This window comes from Myotis yumanensis, unplaced genomic scaffold, assembly GCF_028538775.1.
Source record: "Myotis yumanensis isolate MYYU_CA2020_CCGP unplaced genomic scaffold, mMyoYum1.0.hap1 SCAF_1, whole genome shotgun sequence".
NCBI classification, from domain to species: domain Eukaryota; kingdom Metazoa; phylum Chordata; class Mammalia; order Chiroptera; family Vespertilionidae; genus Myotis; species Myotis yumanensis.
Window position 1 is genome coordinate 155,764,984 of NW_027223752.1, and position 26,530 is coordinate 155,791,513.

At 41.5% G+C, this 26,530-nt stretch overlaps 1 protein-coding gene across 1 annotated transcript; it reads right to left on the minus strand.

Moving 5' to 3' along the window:
- Window positions 1-880: 880 nt before the first annotated feature.
- Window positions 881-25,727, minus strand: ETNPPL (ethanolamine-phosphate phospho-lyase). Its single transcript, XM_070433566.1, has 13 exons — window positions 25,507-25,727; window positions 22,691-22,809; window positions 22,268-22,427; window positions 18,613-18,687; window positions 15,235-15,325; window positions 14,251-14,367; window positions 7,098-7,180; window positions 5,992-6,217; window positions 4,948-5,102; window positions 4,233-4,322; window positions 3,896-4,026; window positions 2,605-2,675; window positions 881-1,446 (listed from the first exon to the last, which is right to left on the minus strand). The coding sequence occupies exons 1-13, from the start codon at window positions 25,560-25,562 to the stop codon at window positions 1,318-1,320; spliced, it is 1,503 nt and encodes a 500-aa protein (XP_070289667.1). The 5' UTR covers window positions 25,563-25,727; the 3' UTR covers window positions 881-1,317.
- Between the last annotated feature and the right edge of the window lie 803 nt (window positions 25,728-26,530).

Consider the following 26,530-nt stretch of genomic DNA (forward strand, 5'->3'; position numbering starts at 1 on the left):
GTGTGTGTGTGTGGGGGGGGTTAGAAATGTGTGTATGTGTGTGTGTGGTTAGAAATGTGTGTGTGTGTGGTTAGAAATGTGTGTGTGTGTGTGTGTGTGTGTGGTTAGAAATGTGTGTGTGTGTGTGTGTGTGTGTGTGGTTAGAAATGTGTGTGTGTGTGTGGTTAGAAATTGTGTGTGTGTGTGTGTGGTTAGAAATGTGTGTGTGTGTGGTTAGAAATGTGTGTGTGTGTGTGTGGTTAGAAATGTGTGTGTGTGTGTGTGTGTGTGTGTGTGGTTAGAAATGTGTGTGTGTGTGTGGTTAGAAATGTGTGTGTGTGTGTGTGTGTGTGTGTGGTTAGAAATGTGTGTGTATGTGTGTGTGTGTGGTTAGAAATGTGTGTATGTGTGTGTGTGGTTAGAAATGTGTGTGTGTGTGTGTGGTTAGAAATTGTGTGTGTGTGTGTGTGGTTAGAAATTGTGTGTGTGTGTGTGTGGTTAGAAATTGTGTGTGTGTGTGTGTGTGTGTGTGTGTGTGACAAACTTGATGGTGAGAAAAGGACATTTGGTTCGAAGTTAATTTCTTACCTGCCAGGTAAGGCACTTGCCAGGGTGACACAACCGAGGTAGACAAAGTCTACTGACTGTGAACAGGGTTTTGGCTCCTGCTGTGGTTCTAGTGCCTCCTGAGAGTGTTACTGCTGTGCTCCTTGTCCCCTGACCCAAGTCCTCAGGAGCATGATTCACTGAGTCCCAGTTCCCCGCCGGAGGTCTGGATTATTCATTCACTTTTTAACATTTGCTGTATGTTATTTTTCCCCCCAAAATGACTTTGATTTTACCACCCCAACTCTTAATATTCTTTGCAAAAGAAGAATAAGCACTTTGCTAGTAAAAAATGTTTGGTTTACATCATCTTTTATTTAATTATAGTCCATAAATATATACCAAAGGAATCATTATGGAATTCATATTTTAAGGCACGAAGTCTCCAAAGTTAAGGAACCTATTGTACGTTGCTCTCTCATTTCAAACATTAAAACATCAAAAGTAAAACTGCCAACATAATATTCAACTTAAACCTTAAATTTAGTGGAATAAATTAAGTATATTCAGGAAGTTCAAGTAAGGAATCAACAGCCTGGAGGCTGAACTAATAATCTTGACATGGTTTGATCATCACTTGGTTCATTCTTTCTACTCATTTACCTTTTTTTATTGACCAATCTATATGGAATGCAAATTTTGCTTTTTGAGAGTACAGAGAGCTGTTAAGAAGACACTTCCATTCGTTCTCTGTAACTCAGGACATTTATCTTGCTTTGAAACACAAATCTTTCATGTCTTGAGCCTCTTGCTGAGCTGTGACTGCTTATCTGTGCACAACCCATTTCTCTTCTGGCTGGGATTTTCTTTCTGCTCTGGGGCCCCTTCACTGAGCAATTCCACGTGGGCTTCCTTAGGCTTCTGCAAGACAGGCGTGCAAAATGCAGTGGCACCCACCTCTAACCAGCCCAGCCTCCCAAAGGCTGACCCACAGGCCGACAGACAAACACAACCCACAGGAGAACACAACACATCACAACACATCACAACACATAGCACAACACGGGTTGTTCCTCCCTCCCCCTGGTAAGTATCTTCCACAGACATTTGAAATGGGATGTCAACATAAAATCTGGGATTCCAAGCTAACATTTCAGAAACGTGTGTTAACTTTGCTAGCTCCAAAGTAGGATTTCCCCCGGTGAACGCCTTACGGAAGCTCCTTTTCAATGCTTGCTGAGCACTTACACCTGCGCTCTGTCCTAGGCAGATTAGCTACTCTCGAACCACAGGTAATCATTGATTTCTACAGTTGATTTGTGCTGTACCGAGAGGCAGAAGCAGATCTTATTAGCAAATCATTTGCTCTCATTCAAATGGCCTAATGCTTTTCACTGAGGAAAAGGACTTTGCTGACCACTGGATGTGCAGGCGGGCTCAAGGCACTGATGGGTCTTTATTTATAAACAAATTATGCAACAAAGCCACTCAAGTTTTTGGCCTTACTGTTTCCCTCCCCGGGGAAGCTCTTTCTCCCACCCGGCAGCTCAGGGAGGGAATGGAAAGGCCCTCCGCTGGAAGTGCATCCAAGGCAGAACCAGGCCACTGGCTGCCAGGCGGTTCCCAGGCTCCGGAGGCCATTTGAAGTTTTGACTTTAGTTCACTTCTGGACCAAACTCTGGCATGTTGGCGCCACGCTGCTAATGTTTCTGCTGATTTTACAGAGTGGTGTGTGAGAATCTGAGGCAGTGTTAGGCGGTCTTCAGAGCAAACAAGAAGGCGTTTAGGACGAGAAATCATCTCTATAAAATCTGAAGGCCCTCTTTATGCCCCTGAGAGGTTTTGGTGGTTGTTATGGGAATGATCCTAGCGGGATGGTTCTGTGGTTTATTCCTTTCAGGCGGCCTGGCACACACTTGAAATTCGGTTGTGTACTCAAAACTGCAATAAGCCCACCCTAGCAAAGGTGGGTTTTATTCTATAGGTCATTGTACAATTTTTTAAAAAAGTGCATTCCTTTTTCATAAATTTCTAAAGCTTTCCACTTTCCCCCTAAAAAACAAAGTAGCTGATTCTTACCTTTGTTCTGCCTGGTGTATTCTCAGTGATCGTCACACCCTCAGAGTTGGTTCCAATGGCTTCTTCTAAAACTACGTTAAGGAGGGCACAGTGGAGGAGACAGAACATAAAAAATCTCAAAAACCCCTTTTGGTATCTATAGGAATACTCTTAAGAATAGAGAGGTAAGTTGTTAAAAGACTGTGTCACTAAGCAAATGGCTGCTTTTAAGCTTTTGTAGTGTTTCATTAGTATCATTTACAAGTGGCACGTGAGCCTGTGTTAGCTATGCCTTGGCCACTTTATTCAAAATAAATTCTTCAGCTCATCATTGGTAATGCTTAAGCTCCGAGATGAATTTTAAGTAACAGTGATGGGCTTGCCCCAACCTTTACTCTTTCTATTGCCTGGCCCTTCAAGGGACCAGAGGACAGCACTTGTGTGAGGACAGCTTGCCAGGTTTGGGTGTCAGCATACTCTTGGTCCAAAGGCAGTGACTTATTACAAAGAACTTGGGCTGACCCTCAAGCTGCCAGACATTATCTACCTGTCTGCTACATCGATTCCTGGCTTCTCAGCCTTGTCTTACCCCTGAAAGACTGAGAAGGGAGCAGAGAAGTTGAATCTTAAAAATACAACTAAAGCAACAACAAAAACGCTAACATTTGACAGGGCTTTATGTTTTCCAACATGGCTTCATATTGTTGGCTTACTTTCTAATCTCAATTTATGCTCATGATAGAAAAATAAGTTAACCTAATTCTATAATATAGGTAAACAAAAGATAAATTCCTATGATAGGCTATAATTATAAATGACAAACAAAAGTCCTCAAAAATTATATTGCAATAAGTGAAATACACAAAATCAAGTGATTCAGCATATAACAAATACTTGTTAACCTGTAGTTTATAATTTGTGTTAATACTGTTTTACATATTTTCACAGTGCAGTGTTGACATAGTATACACTGCAGCATTTGCGGTGCATGGCACAATGTAGACATGCAATTTTTTTTTTTAAAAAAGGGAAAATAAATGATAAAAATTAAACGGCACCGTTGCAGTAAAAGCTTAGGTTTAGAGTTGTGTGAGGGCAAACAGAAAATCTTGATTTAACGAAGAGCCCATGATGCAGTCATGTTTCAACTATCTTTTCCTAGTTCTAGGAATATGAAGTTAACATTCATTTCTGCCTCCTTCGCTTCCTTCATGAATAACAAGATGCAGTCATGTATGACCAGGCCGGGGTTAGGGGTGGAGAGCATGGCGTGTAGCGGGGAAGGAGGAATCTTAAAAATCTGGGAACACACCTGTTAGAATCCCATCGAGTTGGTCCACCAGAAACTTGGCATCTTCTTCAGAGAAGCACATCGGTGGCTTTATTTTAAGCACATTTCTGTGAGGCCCATCGGCGCTGAGCAGCACTCGCTTTTCTTTCATCCTAAGCGGGATGCAGGAAACACGTGTGAGTGCACGCAAATGACGGTAAGATTCTTTAAGAATAATATTCTGCACGCGAGAAGCCCACACTTATAAGTTGTATGTCTTAAACTTTCCTTATTTGGAGGGGTGGGAGGAAGTGAAAGAAGTTTTCAAGAGGGTGGGCACCCCAGAACCCAGACACCAAACAGCTGGGAGTGCATTTACTTGTAGATAACGTGCTGCGCTTCGGCTGTGGCGGGGGTCCTTCGCTGATGGTCCTTCACTAAGTCGATTCCGATAAAAAGGCCAACACCCCTGAGGGAGGTGAAGAAAGAAAACTTGGCACACACTCTACCAAAGCATAAGTTGTCGCAACAAGTGAACACGGTCCCCACGCTTCAGCTGACTGTGACTCCCTTTAAGGGTCATTGTAATTGATTCTGACTAATCCAAGACACCAATCCAGTGTCCACGCCTCCTCCTAGTTTCTGAAACAACTTAGTTTTTGTTACCCAATGCCACCCCTCCCTCACTTATTTGTAAAAGGCTTAAAAACAACCTCTTCAGATCATTTAGTTTCTCAGGACATTAATGATGATACATGTTTATATCTATGTATGCAAAATCCCAAGTTTTCCCAGATAGCATTTAAAATAGTTTTGAATAGATCACTTAAAGTTACTTTAAGTTCCTTCTTTTCAGCTTTTCAGTGCTGAAATTACCCCAACTTTATCTTTAAAAAAATATAAAAGACATATACCCAAAAGTTAGCAGGAACAATGGTATCTGGGTTCTAGATTAAGAATGAGCTTTGTGTTTTCTGTTTTCAGGGTTTTCTAGATTTAATTTTATGTAATTTATTTTAAATTTTATAAGATAGACATAAGCTATTTCATTTGGAAAAACGAATAGCTACATAACAGCGCCATGACAAACACACCTGACATCCCCTATCAAAGTGTGCTTAGCCTTCTGTTTCTTCAGTAACTCAGTAAGATAACCCCCTACTCTTGTGGCATTTCCTTGAAGGTCTTCATTTTCAATTACATCCAGGACAGCCAAAGCAACAGCAGAAGATACTGGATTTCCTCCATACTTCATTCAGAAAAAAAGATAAATGAGAAAACATAATAGTTAAATTAGCGGTATTACTTCCTCCATGAGAAATGTGTCTCATACATAAGCAAGTAAAGATATGATTTCAATAACATTCTCTTGTGATTTCATTTCATAAATTTAGAACATAGCATGATTCTATTCATTCAGGATTAAAGGGAAATTCATTCCAAATTATATTTTCCATGCTGCATAAAGGCTATCAGGAAATGTATTGATTCAACCAAACAAAAAATAGACAATGTGTTGGGAATTAAGGATTTCAGAGTGTGGTTCAGTGAGGGGGGTATGGATTTCTGCCCTTGAATAGTTGTGTGACAACAGCTAAGCAATGACATTTTCTCCAAATAATTTATGTCATTAGATTTGAATCTTACCTTTAGCTATGCCAAATCTATTACCCATAAGGTATAAACTATAGTAATTTTTCCAACCTTAAGCTTATTACTTTTGGGGGTAAAACCAAGGAAATAAGATTTCCCAAGTAAAAATTTAGTATCTCCTACAAGAACCATATAACATTTATAGTACTCAATTATCTAAACAGAGATGTTTTAGAACTTAAAATATGATACAAAACAAAGAAATAATATCCTCTGCTAGTGAAATATCATAACCTCTTGAGTATAGCAGGACAGCCATCTATTAATGGAATAATTAATAATAACATTTGAGGAAGGGAAAGATTCAGAAGGAAAAATGCAAGCATTATGTCAGATAGAATGAAACCGGGTTAGATCAAAGTTTAGCTAGGGTTCTGGGGTGGTTAGCTGGCAATACTGAGCGTTATTTTTCACTACCTAGGCAAGAAGTGTAAGAACAGGCATTATTTAACCTCTCAGCACTAAAGCCAGGCACCAGGATGTACCGTGTTGAAATACTCCATTCCCGAGCTGCAGAAGGCTTCCGCGATTTCTTTGGTTGTGACCACGCACGCCACCGGGTGGCCGTTGCCCATGGGTTTCCCCATTGTGACGATGTCTGGGACAAAGTCCTCGCCATGCATTTGGAAACTCCAGAAATGCTTCCCAACGCGTCCAAAGCCCACCTGAACTTCATCGGCTATAAACACCCCCCCTGCTGCGCGTACATATCTGAAAAGCAAAAGGACAGTCTAATGCCCTCAGGTCGCCGCGAGTCCCCACCCCCGCCCACAAAAGGTGCAGATTATTGAGCACTTAAAAAAAAATGTTGCTAATCGGAAGCCTAGAATCGTTGTTAAAAATATTTCAGTGCTCAGAACCCTGAATGACACCTATGTTGTCACTGGCTTTGAAATATAACCACATAATTCCCAGATTATATCTATTCTATATTTAGATTGGGGTTTGTGGTCAAGTAAACTCTATGGCAGTTTTGTTTTTTGTTTTTTTAATCCTCACTTGAGGCTATTTCCCCATTGTTTTTTAGAGAGAGTGGAAGAGAGAAGGAAAGACAGAGAGAAATATCCATTCTATCCAGTGAGAGAAGCATATGGATTGGTTGCCTCCTGCAGGCGCCCACCAGTGCCTGGGCGGGGGAGGAGCCTGCAACCGAGGTACCTGCCCTTGACTGGAATCAACCTGGGACCCTTTGGTCCAGGCCCATGGTCTATCCACTGAGCCAAACAGGCTAGATTGCGGCAGTATTTTAAGTGGGAAAATTAAGAAGTGAACAGAAGTCATGTTTAGCAGGATTAATCTTCAGTGTTTTGCTAACTGTTAAGGCTTAGGCACAGGCCAATCAGAAAGAATGTCAGGCAAGGGGCTGAGGCAGAGTCCTGGAGGCCCCCTGCCAACTACCCATGTGTAAGCTCTTTATTTGCTGGATCTTGGGAATTTGAAGGAATCCAGGAGTCCTGGGGTGGCAGGCACTCCCAAGTGGCTATTGACTAGCTGGTTTGGAAGTACTTCAATATTTTCACAACCAGTATGGCCCCATAGAATTGTCATGGTGCCCTCAGTGTGACCAAGAATGCCCATGTCAAGTACATACTCTGCCACTTTCTGGAAGTAGCCTGTTGGAGGGATTACTTGTCCACCACAACTCTGCATAGATTCAGCAATAAAGGCAGCAATCTACAAAACAGAAGATGGGGTCAAAATTCATTAGGTCCTCCTCATACCACCTGAAAAAGAGGACTTCTTATAGAGCAGGTTTTTTTAAAAAAAAGGCTGGGGGGCCCGATCAAGCTGGGGAGGTTCAGCTGAGAGACAGTCTGCAGCCAGGAAAGACAGAAAACTCCTAAAAAATGCGGATGGTTAGAGATTGAGGCTGAAACCTCCCCCTGGGCGCCAGCGCAGCGGCGAGACCGCGCCATCTCAGGCAGCGTTCACCGGCATCCAGAGATCGGCTACTGACCCGGAGGCAACGATTCGCAAACAGCGCGACTGCAAGAGCCAAGGGGAGACCTGCACCCCTCCACGGAAAGATTCAAGCAACAGCGGCCTCCTGATCACCACACGCTCTGCCTGGGGAACAGTTGCTGAGTCTGAAGCCACCCTCCACCAGCCAGAAGAGCCACCACAACTGTGAACAGCACCCATCAGAGGCTCTGCTATCAACAGAGGAGCCGCTGCTACCACAACCGCCCAAGGAGCAACCACAGACCGAGGAGCCACTGCCACCCAGGGAGCAGCCACTGCCACCCAGGGTCCAGCCACTGAACGATTCAACAACAAGCAATGTCAGTGAGATCAAACATGGGTAGACAAAGAAACCCCCAAAGGAAAGAAAAGGAGGACTCGCCAGAAAAGCAGCTAAGTGAGACAGAGATATGCAACATGACGGAAAAAGAATTCAGAATAAGGTTCCTAGAGTACATGCACCGGATGTTCAAGAAGCAAGAAGAAACAGATGAAAAACTCAACTACGTATGCAAGAAGCTAGAAGAAACAGATGAAAAAATCAACAACTTAAGTAAGTCCCAAGAAGAAATGAAGAGCGACATAGCTGCAATAAAAAACACCATTGAAAGTATCAACAGTAGACTGGGAGAAGCGGAGGACCGAATCAGTGAATTAGAAGACAAGGAAGCAAAACACACTCAAACTGTACTGCAAATGGAGAAAAAAATTAAAAGACAGGAGGAGAGCCTAAGGGAACTTTGGGACAACATGAAACGAAGCAACATACGAATAATAGGGGTGCCAGAACAACAGAAAGATGAACATGGATTAGAAAACCTATTCGAAGAAATAATATCAGAAAACTTCCCTGAGGTGGGGAAGAAAAAAGTCACACAAGCCCAGAGAGTCCCAAACAAGGTGAACCCGAAAAGACCCACACCAAGACACATCATAATTACCATGGCAAATGTTCAGGATAAAGAGAGAATCTTACAAGCTGCAAGAGAGAGGCGGAAAGTAACATACAAGGGATCTCCCATTCGATTATCAAATGATTTCTCAACAGAAACACATCAGGCCAGAAAAGAATGGACGGAAATCTACAAAGTGATGCAAAGCAAAGGACTGAATCCAAGAATACTCTATCCAGCAAGGCTATCATTCAAAATTGAAGGGGAAATAAGAAGCTTCACAGACAAAAAAGGGCTAAGGGAGTTTATCACCACCAAGCCAGCCATGCAAGAAATGCTAAAGGGACTGGTGTAAAAGAAGAAATATCAAGCTCAGAAAGAAATCAGCCACACACACACACAAAAAAAGAAATGGCTACAAACAAGTACCTTTCAATAATAACTTTAAATGTAAATGGACTAAATGCTCCAAATAAAAGACATCGAGTGGCTGAATGGATAAAAAAACATGACCCATACATCTGCTGTCTACAAGAGACCCACCTCATTGGAAAGGACTCACACAGACTGAAAGTGAAGGGATGGAAAAATATCTTTCACGCAAATGGAAAGGAAAAGAAAGCTGGGGTAGCAATACTTATATCTGACAAAATACATCTCAAAGTGAAGGCCATAACCAGAGATAAGGAAGGCCACTTCATAATACTAAAGGGATCAATACAACAAGAAGATATAACCCTGGTAAACATATATGCACCCAATGCAGGAGCACCCACATACATAAGAAATCTTCTGGAAGATATCAGGGGAGATATCGACAATAACACAATCATAGTAGGGGACTTTAATACACCACTGACATCACTGGATAAATCCGCTAGACAAACAATCAGCAAAGAAACAGCAATCCTAAATGACTCACTAGATCAGATGGACTTAATTGACATCTTCAGAACTCTACACCCCACAGCTGCGGAATATACATTCCTCTCAGGTGCTCATGGGACATATTCAAAAATAGACCACATATTGGGTCACAAGCAAAGTCTCCACAAATTCAAGAAGATTGAGATCATAAAAAGCATCTTCTCAGACCACGATGGCATAATGTTAGAAATAAACTACAATAAAAACAACCCAAAATACTCAAACACTTGGAAGCTGAATAGCATGTTATTAAATATTGATTGGGTTACCGATGACATCAAAGAAGAAATTAAAAACATCCTGGACACTAATGACAATGAAAACACAACAATCCAAAACCTCTGGGACACAATGAAAGCAGTCCTGAGAGGGAAGTTTATAGCTCTACAGGCCTATCTCAAAAAACAAGAAAAAATGGTAGTTAATCATCTAACTCTACAACTCAAAGAATTAGAAAGAGAGCAACAAGAAAACCCCAGAGTGAGCAGAAGGAAGGAGATAATAAAGATTAGAGCAGAAATCAATGACATAGAGACCAAAAAAACAATACAGAAAATCAATGAAACCAAGAGCTGGTTCTTTGAAAGGATAAACAAGATTGACAAACCCCTCGCCAGGCTCACCAAGAAGCAAAGAGAAAGGTCCCAAATAAACCAAATCAGAAATGATAGAGGCGAAATAACAACAGACCCCACAGAAATACAAATGATTGTTAAACAATACTACGGGCAACTCTACTCCAACAAACTAGACAACCTGGAGGAAATGGACAAATTCCTAGAAAAATACAACATTCCAAAACTCAATCAGGAAGAATCTAAAAACCTCAATAGGCCAATAACTATGGAAGAAATTGAAGCAGTCATCAGAAAGCTTCCAGCAAACAAAAGCCCAGGGCCAGACGGCTTCACAGGGGAGTTCTACCAAACATTCAAGGAAGAACTAAAACCTACCCTCCTCAGACTACTACAAAAAATTCAAGAGGAAGGAACACTTCCAAGCTCATTCTATGAAGCCAGCATCACCCTAATACCAAAACCAGGTAAAGACATCACAATGAAAGAGCATTACAGGCCAATATCCCTCATGAACATAGATGCCAAAATCCTCAACAAAATCTTAGCAAATCGGATCCAGCAGTACATCAGAAGGATCATACACCATGACCAAGTAGGATTTATCCCAGAGATGCAAGGATGGTACAACATCCGTAAATCAATAAATGTGATACATCACATAAACAAATTGAAAGAAAAAAACCACATGGTCATATCAATTGATGCAGAAAAAGCATTCGACAAAATCCAACACCCATTTTTGATAAAAACTCTCAGAAAGGTGGGAATAGAAGGATCATACCTCAACATAATAAAAGCCATATATGACAAGCCCACAGCCAACATCATACTCAATGGACAAAAACTAACACCATTTCCCCTAAGAACAGGAACAAGACAGGGATGCCCACTCTCACCACTCCTGTTCAACATAGTACTGGAAGTATTAGCCATTGCAATTAGGCAAGAAGAAGAAATAAAAGGCATCCAAATTGGAAAAGAGGAAGTAAAACTGTCCTTATTTGCAGATGACATGATATTATACATACAAAACCCTAGAGACTCCATCAAAAAGCTACTAGACTTAATACATGAATTTGGCAATGTAGCAGGATACAAAATTAACCCCAAGAAATCTGAGGCATTTCTATACACCAATAGTGAACTTTCAGAAAGAGAGATTAGAAAAGCAATCCCATTTACCATCGCACCAAAAAAATTAAGATACCTAGGAATAAACTTAACTAAAGAGGTTAAAGACCTCTACTCAGAAAACTACAGGACGTTGAAAAAAGAGATAGAGGAAGACATAAACAGATGGAAGAACATACCATGTTCTTGGATTGGTAGAATCAACATCATTAAAATGTCCATACTACCCAAAGCAATCTATACATTCAACGCACTTCCCATTAAAATACCAATGGCCTTCTTCAAAGATCTAGAACGAACTCTCCAAAAATTCATCTGGAATAAAAAAAGACCCCGAATAGCTGCAGCGATCCTGAGAAAGAACAAAGTAGGTGGGATCTCAATGCCAGATATCAAACTGTATTACAAAGCCACTGTTCTCAAAACTGCCTGGTACTGGCACAAGAACAGACATATAGACCAGTGGAATAGAATAGAGAGTCCAGAAATTAGCCCGAACCAATATGCTCAATTAATTTTTGACAAAGGAGGCATGAACATACAATGGAGCCAAGATAGTCTCTTCAATAAATGGTGTTGGGAAAATTGGATAGATATATGCAAGAAAATGAAACTAGACCACCAACTTACACCATACACAAGAATAAACTCAAAATGGATAAAGGACTTAAATGTACGACAGGAAACCATAAAAATTCTAGAAGAATACAAAGGCAACAAAATCTCAGACTTATGCCAAAACAATTTCTTCACTGATACAGCTCCTAGGGCAGTTGAAACTAAAGAGAAACTGAACAAATGGGACTACATCAAAATAAAAAGCTTCTGCACAGCAAAAGAAACCATCAACAAAACAACAAGAAAACCCACCTCTTGGGAAAACATATTTGCCAACGTCATATCTGATAAGGGCTTAATCTCCAAAATTTATAGGGAACTCATACAACTTAACAAAAAGAAGATAAACAATCCAATCAAAAAATGGGCAAAGGATCTAAATAGACACCTTTCAAAAGAGGACATTCAGAAAGCCAAGAGGCATATGAAAACATGCTCAAAGTCACTAATCATCCGAGAGATGCAAATCAAAACAACAATGAGGTACCATCTCACACCTGTCAGAATGGCCATCATCAACAAATCAACAAACGACAAGTGCTGGAGAGGATGTGGAGAAAAAGGAACACTTGTGCACTGCTGGTGGGAATGCAGACTGGTGCAGCCACTATGGAAGGCAGTATGGAGGTTCCTCAAAAAATTGGAAATGGAACTCCCATTTGACCCTGTGATCCCACTACTAGGAATATATCCCAAGAAACCAGAAACACCTATCAGAAAGGATATATGTAACCAGATGTTCATAGCAGCACAATTCACCATAGCTAAGATCTGGAAACAGCCTAAGTGCCCATCAGTAGATGAATGGATTAGAAAACTGTGGTACATCTACACGATGGAATACTATGCTGCTGTTAAAAAGAAGGAACTCCTACCATTTGCAACATCATGGATGGAACTGGAGAGCATAATGCTAAGTGAAACAAGCCAGTCAATGAAGGAAAAATACCACATGATCTCACTCATTCATGGATAATAAAGACCATTACAAACTTTTGAACAATAATAGATACAGAGGCAGAGCTGCCTCAAACTGATTGTCAAACTGCAGTGGGAAGGCCAGAGAGAGTTGGGGGGCAGGAGGGAGGGGAGTAAGAGATCAACCGAAGGACTTGTATGCATGCATATAAGCATAACTAATGGACATAAGACACTGGGGGGTAAGGGAAGGTAGGGGTTTGTCAAGGGCGGGGGGGGGGGGGGAAAGGACACTTATGTAATACCCTTTGTAATACTTTAAGCGAAAAATAAAAAAAAAAAAAAAAAAAAAAAAAAAAAAAAAAAAGGCTGGGAATGGATCTGTGGCAAGTGGCAAATAGGCCATTTAATTAAAAGGAAAAGATGTCTATGATGAAAAAGCAAGTGATCAGAAGCTTTTGTTTCTGAAACCCTAGGGTATCAATGAAACTACCAGGAGAAATGGAGGAGAGGGAGTTTTCCATTTCTTTATAATTAATTTAAACACTGTTTTCATTAGGATCAATTGAATAAGACTGATGCTCTTTGCTCAGTCTTGATACAAATCTCTCTTTTTTTAAAAAAAATATATTTTATTGATTTTTTACAGAGAGGAAGGGAGAGGGATAGATAGTTAGAAACATCGATGAGAGAGAAACATCGATCAGCTGCCTCCTGCACATCTCCTACTGGGGATGTGCCCACAACCCAGGTACATGCCCTTGACCGGAATCAAACCCGGGACCTTTCAGTCCACAGGCCGACGCTCTATCCACTGAGCCAAACCGGTTTCGGCTTGATACGAATCTCTTAAAAATGACCCAGGTTCTAACTATATTACTGTGGAGCCTATTCCTCAGCCTGGTGAGATGGGACTGCCTAAGGCTGGAATTTGCACCTAATGAAATGGGAGGATGACTTGAGGCCACACACAAGTTACTGTGTTATATTTCTATTCCTTGTCCTGAACAGGCTTAACTCAACAGACTTAGGCAAGTCACAACAGGAACTACAGAGAAAGTGTTCTAGAGGCTAAGAAAGGAGTAGAAAATAGATAACACTGAACTAAGAAGAGAAAGCATAGAACTATTGAGATATGAAGTCGAGAGAACCAAGGTAGGTAGGGTGAAGACTCAGAAAACAGAAAGTCTTTTTCCTGCTCTGGAGGATTGTGGTTCTGTCTTAGAAGCCCAGGACCAGATCGGAAGAAGCATTTTCGCCGTGACTTACCCAAGCTCCGTGCCTTTGAGAAAGTTGAATCAGTTCAAGGGAAGCACCAGGTTCCCTTGTGGGTCTGATGCTCCAGGGACGCTCTGTCTGTCCCCTCCTGTCACCGTGTGTTAGCCCTCCTGCTGCTCTGCACTGGGGTAATCTGTCCCTGGCCCATCACCTTCCTTCTTCCTCACTTCCCTGCCCCTTTGGACCACAGCCTGCCTCCCACTACGAAAGTCAGAGGTAGGCCATCAGCTTTGGGACAGGCACGGTGATTGCATTTCCAGGATAAATAAAAATAGTCTGAGAGGCATGAGTATAATAATTCACTTTTTGAAATATGTAAGCAGAGGAGAACAGACAGAGAATTGAGATCTAATTCTTTTCTATCTCTCCAATGTATCACAATGACTTAAATCCATTTTTATAAAGATGTTAACATGGTTCCAAAGCTGTAAATACACACCTTCCTTCCATTCTTATGAGCTTCTTCAATGATTTTCTTCACTTCATCTGCATAAGCACTGGTTGGGTCTGGATGGTCTTCTCTATATTTTCCTCGGTAAGTATCTGGAATTGGTGCCTGAAAACATCAAATAATAGAGTTTCTATTGATTTGCCTCTTGCACAAAATGAGCTTGTAAAATTTGGCATTTCCCCACAAAAGCATGTTGGGAAGGTGACCATGTGGATTTAAGTGACTCTAGGTTCGTTTGTTCTTTTCCCACAGCATTTCTGAATTCGGTGAGTAATGAAATCTTTTCATTATGAACGGGAACTTGGATTAGCTCCTAGACCTTTATAAATTATGACTGCACACCTATTCACATAGGGACAAAATTCAAATCAACAGTGTGATTATATTATTGGAAAATTTTAATGAATGGGAACTGTATTAACTATTTTAGATAGAAAATAAACTAACATTTACCAATTATATAGCAAACTGAAATCATTCAGAAAACTCAAGTGTCTTAGCACTGCTTCAAGATCTTAAAATTTTGAAAGAAGCTGTTGATGATTCTCTTGAGAAAGTCTACTGATCCTTAATTAAGCCAAATGAAATTTACTGTTTGTTGAAACAAGCCAATTTAATTGGTTTATTTTACTTAATAAATCTAGGTAATATTTTAGCATAGAGCAATTTAATTTTGAGACAGTCATACACACTTAATTGAACTTTGAATTTCAAGGTGACATCAGTGATAGAAAAACTAATTAAAGACCAAAGGGCAAGAAAAACAAACCAGTAACTGTGAATAACAGCTATCACTACCAGTATACTAATTTGCCCATTGTGGTACTCATCAATGGATTGTAAGCCACATCCTCTTATTAACTGCTCTAGATCTGAGTTTCCTTTTCATTTCAGTGAAAGGGGTGGACTGGATTATCACTAGGCATTCTTCCAGTTACTAATATTCTCATTCTTGGATTCTAAAATACTTACCACATGCACAAATTCTTTCTTGACATCTTTTCCCTTTCTAAATTTATATGGACTGATCTCAATTAAAGATGTTAGGTGACCATGGTAAGCACTGAAAAGAAAAAACACCCAGTAAACTAAATTGCTCAAAGAAGATTGTTTATCTAGCATATGAAGAATAATATTACATCTCATCCAGGGAGAATCTCAATATTGGTGCCAGATTTAACAGTATGGGATCTAATTTTTCATGGCAAGACTGGCCATTTAATTTGTCCAATGCTTTTTATTCATGTAATAAATACATGGAAAGCCAAATATGTATCCTCATAAAAAATTTCTTTTTAGCCAGAAAAGAACTTAATATTTTAAAATTGTATCTGTTAACTTAGATAGTCCATATGTAAAAATATTATTTTCTATAGCTTCGTGAACAACTTCTTAAATGTATTTGATAGTTACATTTCAGTAAATTTTAAAAAAGAACACTATATCATGTAATGGGCTATGTTTCTGTTTGGGATGATTTCCAAAGGATGTCCAGTTGCATATATCAGGCAAATACAAGTTGATAAGGAACAGAAGAACTAAGATTGAGAGGTGATCGAGTGGCTATGAAATTCCTTTCTTTCACTTAAAATACAGGTGGCTCTGATATTCTCTTTTCTGTTTCTTGCCCAGAGATATAATTGAGAGATCTGCAAAAGACATTATAAAAGGCCCATGAAAAGATAAAGCAAAGAGGGAGCGCTTTCTTTACCATAGTTTAAACCCTGCTACAGAGCTGTGGTAATACAATTAGTATGGCCTTGGAAAAAGAGCAGGGAGACGACTAGGACAGAAGGTGACCTCAGAGATACATCCACACAGAAATGGTCACACTGGGACTCCAGGAGGATTCAATATGAGGAGTAATTATTAAAACAAAAAAGACTATCTTTGTGACCTGGGAGTTGAGAAAGAGATATTAATAACACTAAGAAAACACAAAGCACAAGATGAAAATTTTATCTATTTGATCAAAATTAAAGATTTCTGTGGAAGAATTGCAATGACAAAGTTAAAAGACATATGATAGATAGGAAAAAACATATCTGAAATGTCTCAGATTAATTCCCAAAATTAATTTTGCCATATATTAGGATCACTTGGGGAATTTTAAAACAATACTGTTCTCTAGAATCTGCCTCTAGAGATTCTCTTTCATTGGTCGGGCATGGAGCCTGACATTGGTATTAAAAAAAGAAAATCCCCAGGTAATTTTAAAACACAGTCAAGATTTAGATCCTCTGATCTAACATATAAGCAACTGCATACCATCAGGAAAAGGGTGGAATCCCAATAAAAAAAATGGGCAAAGAATATGAACAGTAATTTTCAGAAGAGAATTCACAAAGGCATAAGTATATAAAGAGACACTCAAACTCATAATTAGAAAATTGCAAATTGTTTTAAACTTCAGAGTCATTTTATACCTATTAAACGGGCAAACATCAGAAAAAAAATTAGAAAGCAGAATAGGTTTTGTTGAAGATATGGAAAAATGGAAAATTTCATGCATTGTGTAGTGTTGCAACCATTTTTGGAGGTGGATCTGGCAGTATTTAGTAAATCAGCAATGTGTATAGTACCCCTATGGTCTAGCAATCCTGTTTCTGCACATTTATTCCTAAGAAATTCTTGGAAAGGTCCGTAGGGCACATGTACAAGGATGCCCACTGCAGCGCTGTCTGTGGTAGCTGGGGGTAAAGGGCATTCACAGTGCCCATCTCTGGGGGGAACAATGTGCAACAGTTCTAGCTGGGCTGTCCCCCATGACAGCCACACCCACATGCAGCTATTGAGCACTTGGAGTGCTGCTAGTCTGAATGGAGATGTGCTGTAAGTGTAAGACACACATTGGATTTTAAAGACAATACCAAGAGAGAGCGAGAGAGAGTGCTCAATGTCTTTCATAATGATCACCTGTTGAAATGATATGTCGGGTATAATGGCTAATAGAAAATTGTAAATTCCCTATGTGGCTCAAATTATATTTCTACCGGACAGCACTGAATTAGAATAGATGTACGGCCATCAACATGGAATCTTGAAACAGTGCTGATGGAAAAAAGTCAGAATCAGAAAGAGATCTATAGCAATGTTTGCAAAAGTAAAACAGAAGCACATAAAATAATATACATTTTACAAAAACAAAAGATATACATTAGATGTATGAGAATAGTTGTCTATAAGTGGGGAGGAATGGGAATAAAATAGAACAAAAAAATCAACTGTGGTAGCCACCCTGCCCCCAAGATGCCTCAGAACTAAAGAATACGTTACATGGCAAAGGGGACTTTGCAGATGTGGTTGAATTAAGGATCGTGAGGGAGAGATAATCCCGGAGGGCCCAATGTAATCACAAGTCTTTGTAAGTGAAAGGGGCCAGGGGGATGGTGTTCAGAAACATGGGAGGTGACGTGGGGATGCAAGCAGAGGCTGCTGTAATGCAAAGGCCGGCTCTGAAGATGAAGGAAGGGACCATGAGCCGAGGAATGCAGGCAGCCCCTAGAAGCTGCACAAAGCAAGGAACGGATTCTCCCCTAAAGCCTCCAGAGGAAGCCAGCCCTGCTGACACCTTGATTTTCGCCCTGTGGGAACCATTTGGACTCTGTCATACAGAGCTGTAAGAGAATATATTTGTGTTACTTAAGCCACTAAGTTAGTGGTCATGTGTTACAGCAACAATAGAAAACCAATGCACCAACCAACATAGAATGGGAAAGGCCTACAGAGAGCAAGAAATAAGGTGCATGTGCAATTCAACCCTCTGTGTCGAAGTGGGGGGTGGAGAGGTAGGAAACAATTTAAAAGAAGAAAAAAAATCTCCTTAGTAAAGGTTGAAGCTGTTGGATTGCTTGTTTAAAATGTAATACATTTACATTTGGGCGGTAAAATTAAATAGTGATCATTAATAGTCATTAACTTTTACCTGGCTCCTTGTTTTCTTTAAAATTTGCTCTAAATGATTATCTTTTAAATTAATTACAGTGCATAATCACAACAGTGAAGTGAACGCTTGGACTTTTAAGAAACTAATTGTATTTTTACTTTGAAAAAGATTTATACATAAAGTGGCCCAATAAATAGTTAATGTGTGAAAAGTAAGCCCAGATTCATGCAAGCCCATGAGACCATAAGCACAGCACCCAATAGAGCCTCCAGTTTGTAGGTACTTAGAAGGGAATAAGTCTCCTGCAGGCCTGGACTGGCCTTGATGCCCTAATACAAGTAAAAACCACTGTGCCACACACCCAGCCTCCTCTACATGTGTTTATGGTATTTGTATGGACAGGGCCAATACGATTTTGTCTCTAAAGGAGCTTCTTGCTTAGAAATCTTGCGTCCAAGACTTACTGGTCAAGAGTGATCACATCTTGGTGGCCCCTGAACTGCCGAGCCAGGCGTAAGGCTAAGTCATTGGCTTCAGATCTATAAGACAACATAGAGGGAACAATGTCAAATAAACTCTTTTTAAAAATATTTCAAAATTTGAATTAAAAAGTTGTAAGATTCTAATTGCAGTAGTTTTCCTTATCTGAGGGGCATGCGTTCCAAGACTCCCAGCAGATGTATGAAACCGTGGATAGTACCAAATCCCATATACACCATTTTCCTCCTATATACACATATCTATGAGAGTTTAATTTATAAGTTAGGCACAGTAAGAGATTAACAACAATAACTAACAATCAAATAGAACAATTATAACAATATACTGTAATGAAAGTTCTGTGAATGTGATCTCTCTCTCTCTCTCTACTGGAACTCATGTTTTAACTCAAAGGAAGCACTTTTCAGCTTCTCTTTGCATATCCAAACTATCAGCACCACTCTTTGTGCTTTGGGGCCATTATTCAGTAAAATCAGTGCTCCTTGACACTGTGACAGCGTGGGGGATCACTGAGGGGCACTAAGTGACTAGTGGGCGGGGGATGCGTACACTGTGGATACACTGGAAAAAGGAATGAGTCACGTCCCAGGCAGGACAGAGCCAGATGGCACGAGATTTCATCATGTTACTCAGAATGGCCCGTGTTTTCAGACCACGATTGGCCATGGGTAACTGAAACCGGAAAAAGAGAAATCTTGAAATAAGGGGTGGGGAACATTGTATTCAGAAATGTATTAAGAAATAAGTTGAGCCAAACCGGTTTGGCTCAGTGGATAGAGCGTCGGCCTGCGGACTGAAAGGTCCCAGGTTCGATTCCGGTCAAGGGCATGTACCTTGGTTGCGGGCACATCCCCAATAGGAGGTGTGCAGGAGGCAGCTGGTCGATGTTTCTCTCTCATCGATGTTTCTAACTCTCTATCTCTCTCCCTTCCTCTCTGTAAAAAATCAATAAAAAATATATTTTAAAAAAAGAAATAAGTTGAACTCCTCTCCTTCACCTTTGATCTTGCCCATCCAACAATATCCTGCTAATAAAGTTCCTCAGGTGTCTTCAATACAGAATGAGACACAGAAGAAACAGTACAAATGAGGGATATGCTGCCCATTTCACAGGCTAGCGCAGTTCAGCCACATCAGTAGGTGATTAACTTTGAGGACATTCAGAAGCCTGATCTCCCTGGGAGGAATGGGAGTGTGGGGGCCCATTATTCTTGGCCACTAAAGTCTGTTGTTCTGGCCCACTATTTAATTAATTTCTTATCTATAAGATGAAGGTCATAATTTTTCAACCTGGTTCAGAGAGTCTAACTATACTACTCAGACACAGGGGAAGAATATAATCACTTGTGCAATGCTGTCTATGCCAGACATCATGGTGTGTGTTTTGCTTGTATTTAATTATTCTAACAGGCTAGTATTGTCATCTCCTTTTTATAAACGAGGAAACAGCCTCAGAGAGCATAAGTGACCAGAATGAGTTCTCACAGCTAATAAGAAGTAGAGTCAGGTTTCAGACTGAAGCCTGTTTAACTTCAAGATTATTCTGTGTACTATCCCAGGCTCTATCGCCTCCAGTTTTTGGGGACAGCCTTCTTTTTCTTCTTTTTTTAAAAAAATATTTTTTATTTATTTCAGAGAGAAAGGGATAGGGAGAGAGAGATAGAAACATCAATGATGATACAGAATCATTGATTGGCTGCCTCCTGCACACCCCTTACTGGGGATCAAGCCCACAAACCAGGCATGTCCCCTTGACAGGAATCAAACCTGGGACCTTTTGGTCCACAGGCCAACACTCCATCCATTGAGCCAAACTGGCTAAGGTGGGAACAGCCTTCTTTGAGGACAGTGTTCTCTGGGGCTAATCCCTCTCTGGTGGTATAGGATTATTTGTCAGTAAAAGTCAATTATGATATTTAGTTTATTAAAAGCAAGAATGCTTTATAACAACCTATCTTAATTCCTTTTTATCCAGTGCTTTTAAAAAATGTTTTATTGATTTTAGAGAGAGAGAAAGAGAGAGAGAGAGAGGAATATCAATGTGATAGAGAAACGTCGATCAGTTGTCTCCTGCACGCATCCAACTGGTGATTAAACCCGAAACCCGGGCATGCGCCCTGACCAGGAATCAAACTGGCAACCTTTTGGGGCACAGGATGATGCTCAACTGAGACACCCCGCTCAGGGTTAATTATCTTATTTATTTACAAAGAAAAAAGAATGATCTTCTGGTTTAAAATTTGCTACTGAAATATCTCGTTGAGAAGAGAAAAATGAATTATGGAATCATATAATTAAACATGTACAGAATTTCTAATAGCTAATTTTAACATATATAAATCATTTAAAAATTTAAGTTTATGCTGAATATACAAGTTTCCTCCCAATATAACATTGCATTGTGAGCTTTTCACATGTCATTAGGCATGTAATTTCAAAACATACTTTTTTGTGTGTGTTAATCCTCACCCAAGAATATTTTTTCTCCATTGATTTTTTTAGAGAGAGTGGAAGGGAAGGGAGAGACAGAGAGAGAGAAACATCAATGTGAGAGAGACACATCAACTGGTTGCCTTGCATACTCGCCCCGATGGGGGCCAGGGATCCAGCCTGCAACCCAGTTACATGCCATTGACCAAAATCAAACCCAAGACCCTTCAGTCTGCAGGCTGATGCTTTAACCACTGAACAACACTGGCTAGCTCAAAACACACTTTCAATGTCTGCACAATATTCCAGAATAGATATGTAAGAATTTGAATTTACAGAATTTGAAAGTTGGAATGTATCTATTCACCTTAATTTTTTCTTCCTTTCCATTGTGTGTGTGTTGTGGAAATATGTTCTTGTGCCTAAGAAAACAAATCAATCACAAATCTTATGAAAGCCCTGGCTAGGTAGCTCAGTGGGTGGGAGCACAGACCTGTACACCGAAAAGGTTGCAGGTGTGGTCCCTGGGTGGGTTGTGTAGGGAAAGCAACCAATCAATGTTTCTCTCTCACATTGATTTTTCCCTCTCCCTCTTTCTCCCTTCCTCTCTCTCCAAAATCAGTAAACATATCAACAGGTGAGGATTTTAAAAAATCTTACAAAAGTAATAGCTTGTTCAGTAGAGTTCTTTCTTTGATAAATTTCATCATTCATGCTTTGAAAGGACTAAGCTTGTGGGTTCTTTAGCTACTTACTCTACTGCTGGGAGAGATGAGTGTCATTTGACGAGTTAGGTTTTCTCACATGAGCACCAGACCTGAATATTTTTTGCAATGAATGGTCTACGTATCAACCCTTTTGGGATACTTAAACGGATGCCTTCCCATCTTTCACCAGGAAAGCCATGGCAATAAAAAGTTGAGTGGCATGCACATGAACCATCGGACTGTTGTTATAGGCTGTGCTCAGGAGCCTGGTAACAGGCTGTCCGGTGCCGTATCTACAACAGGCTCATGGAGGAAAGCACAGGAACCAGACTGGTCGGGTCCCCAGTGTATGGTCATCTAGTAAACGGCAAGAATGTCGGCAAACCCTGAAAGATCTGTGCTCCACCACGAAAAGGGTTGTGCGAGAGAGCAAACAGAGAGATGGCTGGGAATGGGATGGATGGGAAGCCTAGAGACATACCCTGAGTTTGTAAAGTAGCACACAGAGAGCTTCTCCGGCAGGGTCGCGCAGAGGCGCTTTGCGTACTCCACAATGTTGTCGTGGAGGAATCGAGAATTTGTATTTAGCAGTTCCATCTGCTTCATGGCAGCTTTGACCACTTCCGGGTGACAGTGTCCCACTAAAATGTAGGAGACAAAAGCCAAAGAAAGAAGTTACAACCCTAAATGCCTGGCCAGTGAGGGGGATTAAGCAAGAAAACAAAGCAAACATCGAGCTCCTTTCTGTTCCACATGTTGCTGCAACTTTTCTCTGCTGGGACTACTGGCCCCCGTTCAGCAAAGGAACTGCAGCTTCTGGAACTCCTGGGGCAAATACTAATGGTGCCACGTCTGCCTTACTCCATGAAGGCACCCTCCAGACACAACCAGGCAGGGCAGTTACCATGGGCGACGTTGTTGATGCAGTCCAGGTACTGTTCCCCTTTCTCGTCAAACATGTACTGCCGCTGGGCTCGCACTATTTTGATGGGGTCCGCAGCAAAGAAGATTTTGCAGGACGGCCTAGAAATAATGAAAGGGAACATTCTGGTCTGCTAGGACTGCTCAGTGTTTTTCCTTCTCAATGAAGGTCATGGTAAGTGGAAAATTACAATTACATCAAGAAAAGGGAAAACACAACCTGGGTGACAAACTTTAAAAAAAAAAAAAATTCATATCAGCCTGGAACCTTTTATCTTCATCCCGCATTCACGACACTGCTCACATCTCTTATTGTTGTATTAAATTTGCCACGATTGGACAATACTATTTAAAGGGACACAGGTCAATTCCCATTGCTCTAGTTACATGAACCGATAACTAATTTTCCTTTGGGAAATTTTGTTCTACCAGGGGAAAAAACTCCACCAAACTTTTTTTTGTTTGTTTTTTTTAAGGCTTATTATGAGTCAGGAACTGACAGATATTACAAATATTATCTCATTTAACCCTCCCAACAATGATATGAAATAGGGGCTATTATTGTTCTCCTTTTTATAGGTGAGGAAACTGGGGCACAGAGAAATGAAGACATTTGATCAAGGCTACACAGCTAGTAAGAGAGAAAATCAGAATTTGAAAGTACGTAGACTGTCTTACGCCATAGCCCCAGTTAGCGCTTGCTTTCTCTCTCCCCCCTTCTGACCTAATTTATACGACAAATAAACAGCGCTAAAGGCTATTCTAACCCTTTAATCCACTCTTTTGAGCATAAAAAAGTCACCAACATTTTTTGTTATTTGGGAATGTCTGCAGTATAAATGTTAGCAACATAGCAACAAGACCGGGTTTCTGACCTTGGTTCTATGGACCCTTAGAAATGAAAACTGAATATATTATTTTATTTTGGTGATTTTGCATGCAAAAAATGCCCCCAAGCCCCCACACATTAAAGGTAGTCTGCAGGCTATTTAAATACCTATATATTAAGTTGACAGGCATCTCTTTAGAAAGTATTTTCATTATTGCGAATAGGTCATCTGAAGTTTTAACACTGCCTACGCTAAGTAAACCAGTATGTGATGTGAATTTCTTATCGGTTCATGCTCAGCTGTTAGTTTATGCTAAGAGTTAAAATCCAAAGAAAACCTTTGTTATGAATGAGAGCTGGAAACTGCAGACTTCACCTTCCCTTGTTATAATGTATTTTCCACCTTGCCCTTCAGACTTTGGTAAAATTCTCCAGTCAGTTCATGGCTAAACGCCGTCTATCACAGAATTTGTTCTGCTCATGTCAGAAATCATTAGGTTTTCATTGGACCCTAACTATATAGGACTGAAAACTAACAGAATGGAGTGGTGATTGGGAAAAGGGAAAGGGGTGACCAGGGAAGGAGGAATCTACTTTGCTTGTACAGTGGGGCTAACCGGCCTCCGAAGTCATTCAGAAACTCCCCGGGGTTGGTATCAGGGGCCTCCGTATGACAAACTGCCTAGCACAGTGGTTCTCAACCTTCCTAACGCCGGGACCCTTTAATACAGTTCCTCCTGTTGTGGTGACCCCCAACCACAAAATTATTTTCGTTGCTACATCATAACTGTAATTTTGCTACTGTTATGAATGGTAATGTAAATATCTGATATGCAGGATGTATTTTCATTGTTACAAATTGAACATAATTAAAGCATAGTGATTAATCACAAAAACAATATGTAATTATATATGTGTTTTCCGATGGTCTTAGGCGACCCCTGTGAAAGGGTCGTTCATCCCCAAAGGGGTCGCGACCCACAGGTTGAGAACTGCTGGCCTAGCACTTCTCGGAAGAGGGCCCTGGTTCTGTTCTTCCTTGGGTCCCCCAGGCCTCTCTCCACCCAGCCCGCTGCAGCGCTTGCTAATTACTTGTAATGATCGCAGACCCTTGATTTTACAGGATCCAGCGCTTCGAATAGCCACAATCATCGTTCGTTTTTGCATGTACCTTAAAAGACAGTCACACAAACAAAAACAACAACAAAAGCAGATCACACTTATTTAATATCATTTGCTCGCTCGTGTGCAGCAGGATGTTATTCCTATTCTTCACAGAAGAGGAAATTTGACAGAGGTCACACAGGTAACAGGACACCCTGCTAGGATTGGAGCCCCGGTCCGACCACGTTCACCAGTCATCGCCAAGTGGTTTGCAGCGCGGGCAGCACCAGCGCACTCGGGAGAGTGCACCGCAGCTTTGAACTGAACTGTAAGTAGCCACGCACCCTTAGCACGGCCGCTTCAAAGTTCTCCACTGGCTGGGTTAACCCTCTGCCTCTGAACCGAGCGCGCAATAAGAAAAAGCTCACTTTAACAAGCTGTCAGAATTAGTTTGTTTTCATAATCGTGGTCAAAATAAATATTTCTGAGTTCACAGTTTTGAAAACCTTTCGAGTTGAGTTGGTGGGAGTGGAGGAGAGGTGCGCTTCTTCCTCCCAGCGCCCGTCCCGGGAATGGTGTTCCAGGGCCATCGCCCCTCCCGGGGAACTCCTCCGGCGGCCCGCGACCCGCGCCCGGCTCCCCGGGCTGCAGAGCCGGGACTGCGCGGGGAGGAGGGAGGCGCCCGGGCGGGAGGGGGCGCCCTGCGCAGGTGCGCGGGCGGCGGGCTCGCACGGGTCTAGCAGCCGCTTTAGCGGAGCTTGGGGCGCGCTCCTGGCTGCCCGCTCCCTGCCAGGCTCGGCTCTCGGTCCCCAGCTCTCATGATTTCTCCCTCTCTGCGCCGTCCATGGGGACCGGGGAGCCCTTACCCGATGTGCTTCTTCCTCAACGCCAGGGTGTCCTGCTTGCTGTACAGCTCGCACATGGTGGCGGGCGGCCGGGCGCTCCCAGGGGTTCCCCTCTCCTGTCTGCGCGCCTCCTCACAAGTCAGCGCACTGCCTCACCGGCGGGTCTTTCCTCCCGTTTCCCCGCCTTGGGTGTCCTTGCCCTGGGCTTCGGAGGTCAATGGTGGCATCAACTAGCTAGGGTCATCTCCTTTTAAATCTTGCCCTGCATTTACCCTTCCCCAAGCCCCACCCCCCTCCGCCTGGTGCCTGCTTGGCAAGTCACCGGGCGATCCACTCATTCGCCACCCATCTCCTCCCGCAGTCTAACTGGCTCCAGTTTCTGCCCTGTTGATTCTCACCTCCCCTCCCCATCCCTGCTTCTTCGGACTCGCCTTTTATTTCCCTAACCTTGCCTTCGCCTTTCTTCCTCCTCTGCCTGTGAATTCCCCTCCTTCCTGCTTTCGTGTGTGTGTGTGTGTGTGTGTGTGTGTGTGTGTGTGTGTGTCTCATTATTTTCTCTCCTTTTCTTTCTTTTTTTTTTTTGTGGGGGAGAGAGAGAGAAACATTGATTTGTTGTTCCTGACCAGGGATCGAACCTTGACCTTGGCTTACCAGGAGGTCACTCTAACCAACTGAGCTACTAGGCCAGGCTCTCATTATTTTCTTGTAAATATTCAAAGGCAGGCACTCTTTGGAGATATAAAGACTGAACAGTTGTCTCCATTCTCGCACTGAGAGTATTCCATTACCATAACCTACCGGAACTCAAGGAAAGTAACAAGTCCGGGTATGGGAGCACCAAAAATAGACATGCTCCTCCTTTGACCCCTAACCCACCAGTCCCTCTTACCTACAACAGACGGGAAGATTCATGATATGAAGACATTCATGATTCTTGTAGAGCTTCATAGCCAAACACAGCTTCTTTTTTAAAAAAAAATTCTCACCTGAGGATATGTATATATATATATATATAGAGAGAGAGAGAGAGAGAGAGAGAAATAGA

Excerpts from the sequence above, each read along its gene's own strand:
- ETNPPL (XM_070433566.1), bottom strand. The coding sequence starts at position 25,562 with ATGTGCGAGCTGTACAGCAAGCAGGACACCCTGGCGTTGAGGAAGAAG. Across the intron at positions 4,027-4,232 it reads GCGCAGCACGTTATCTACAA|GATGAAAGAAAAGCGAGTGC; the intron begins GTAAATGCACTC and ends CATCCCGCTTAG. Across the intron at positions 1,447-2,604 it reads ATACACCAGGCAGAACAAAG|AAGCCTAAGGAAGCCCACGT; the intron begins GTAAGAATCAGC and ends CCTGTCTTGCAG.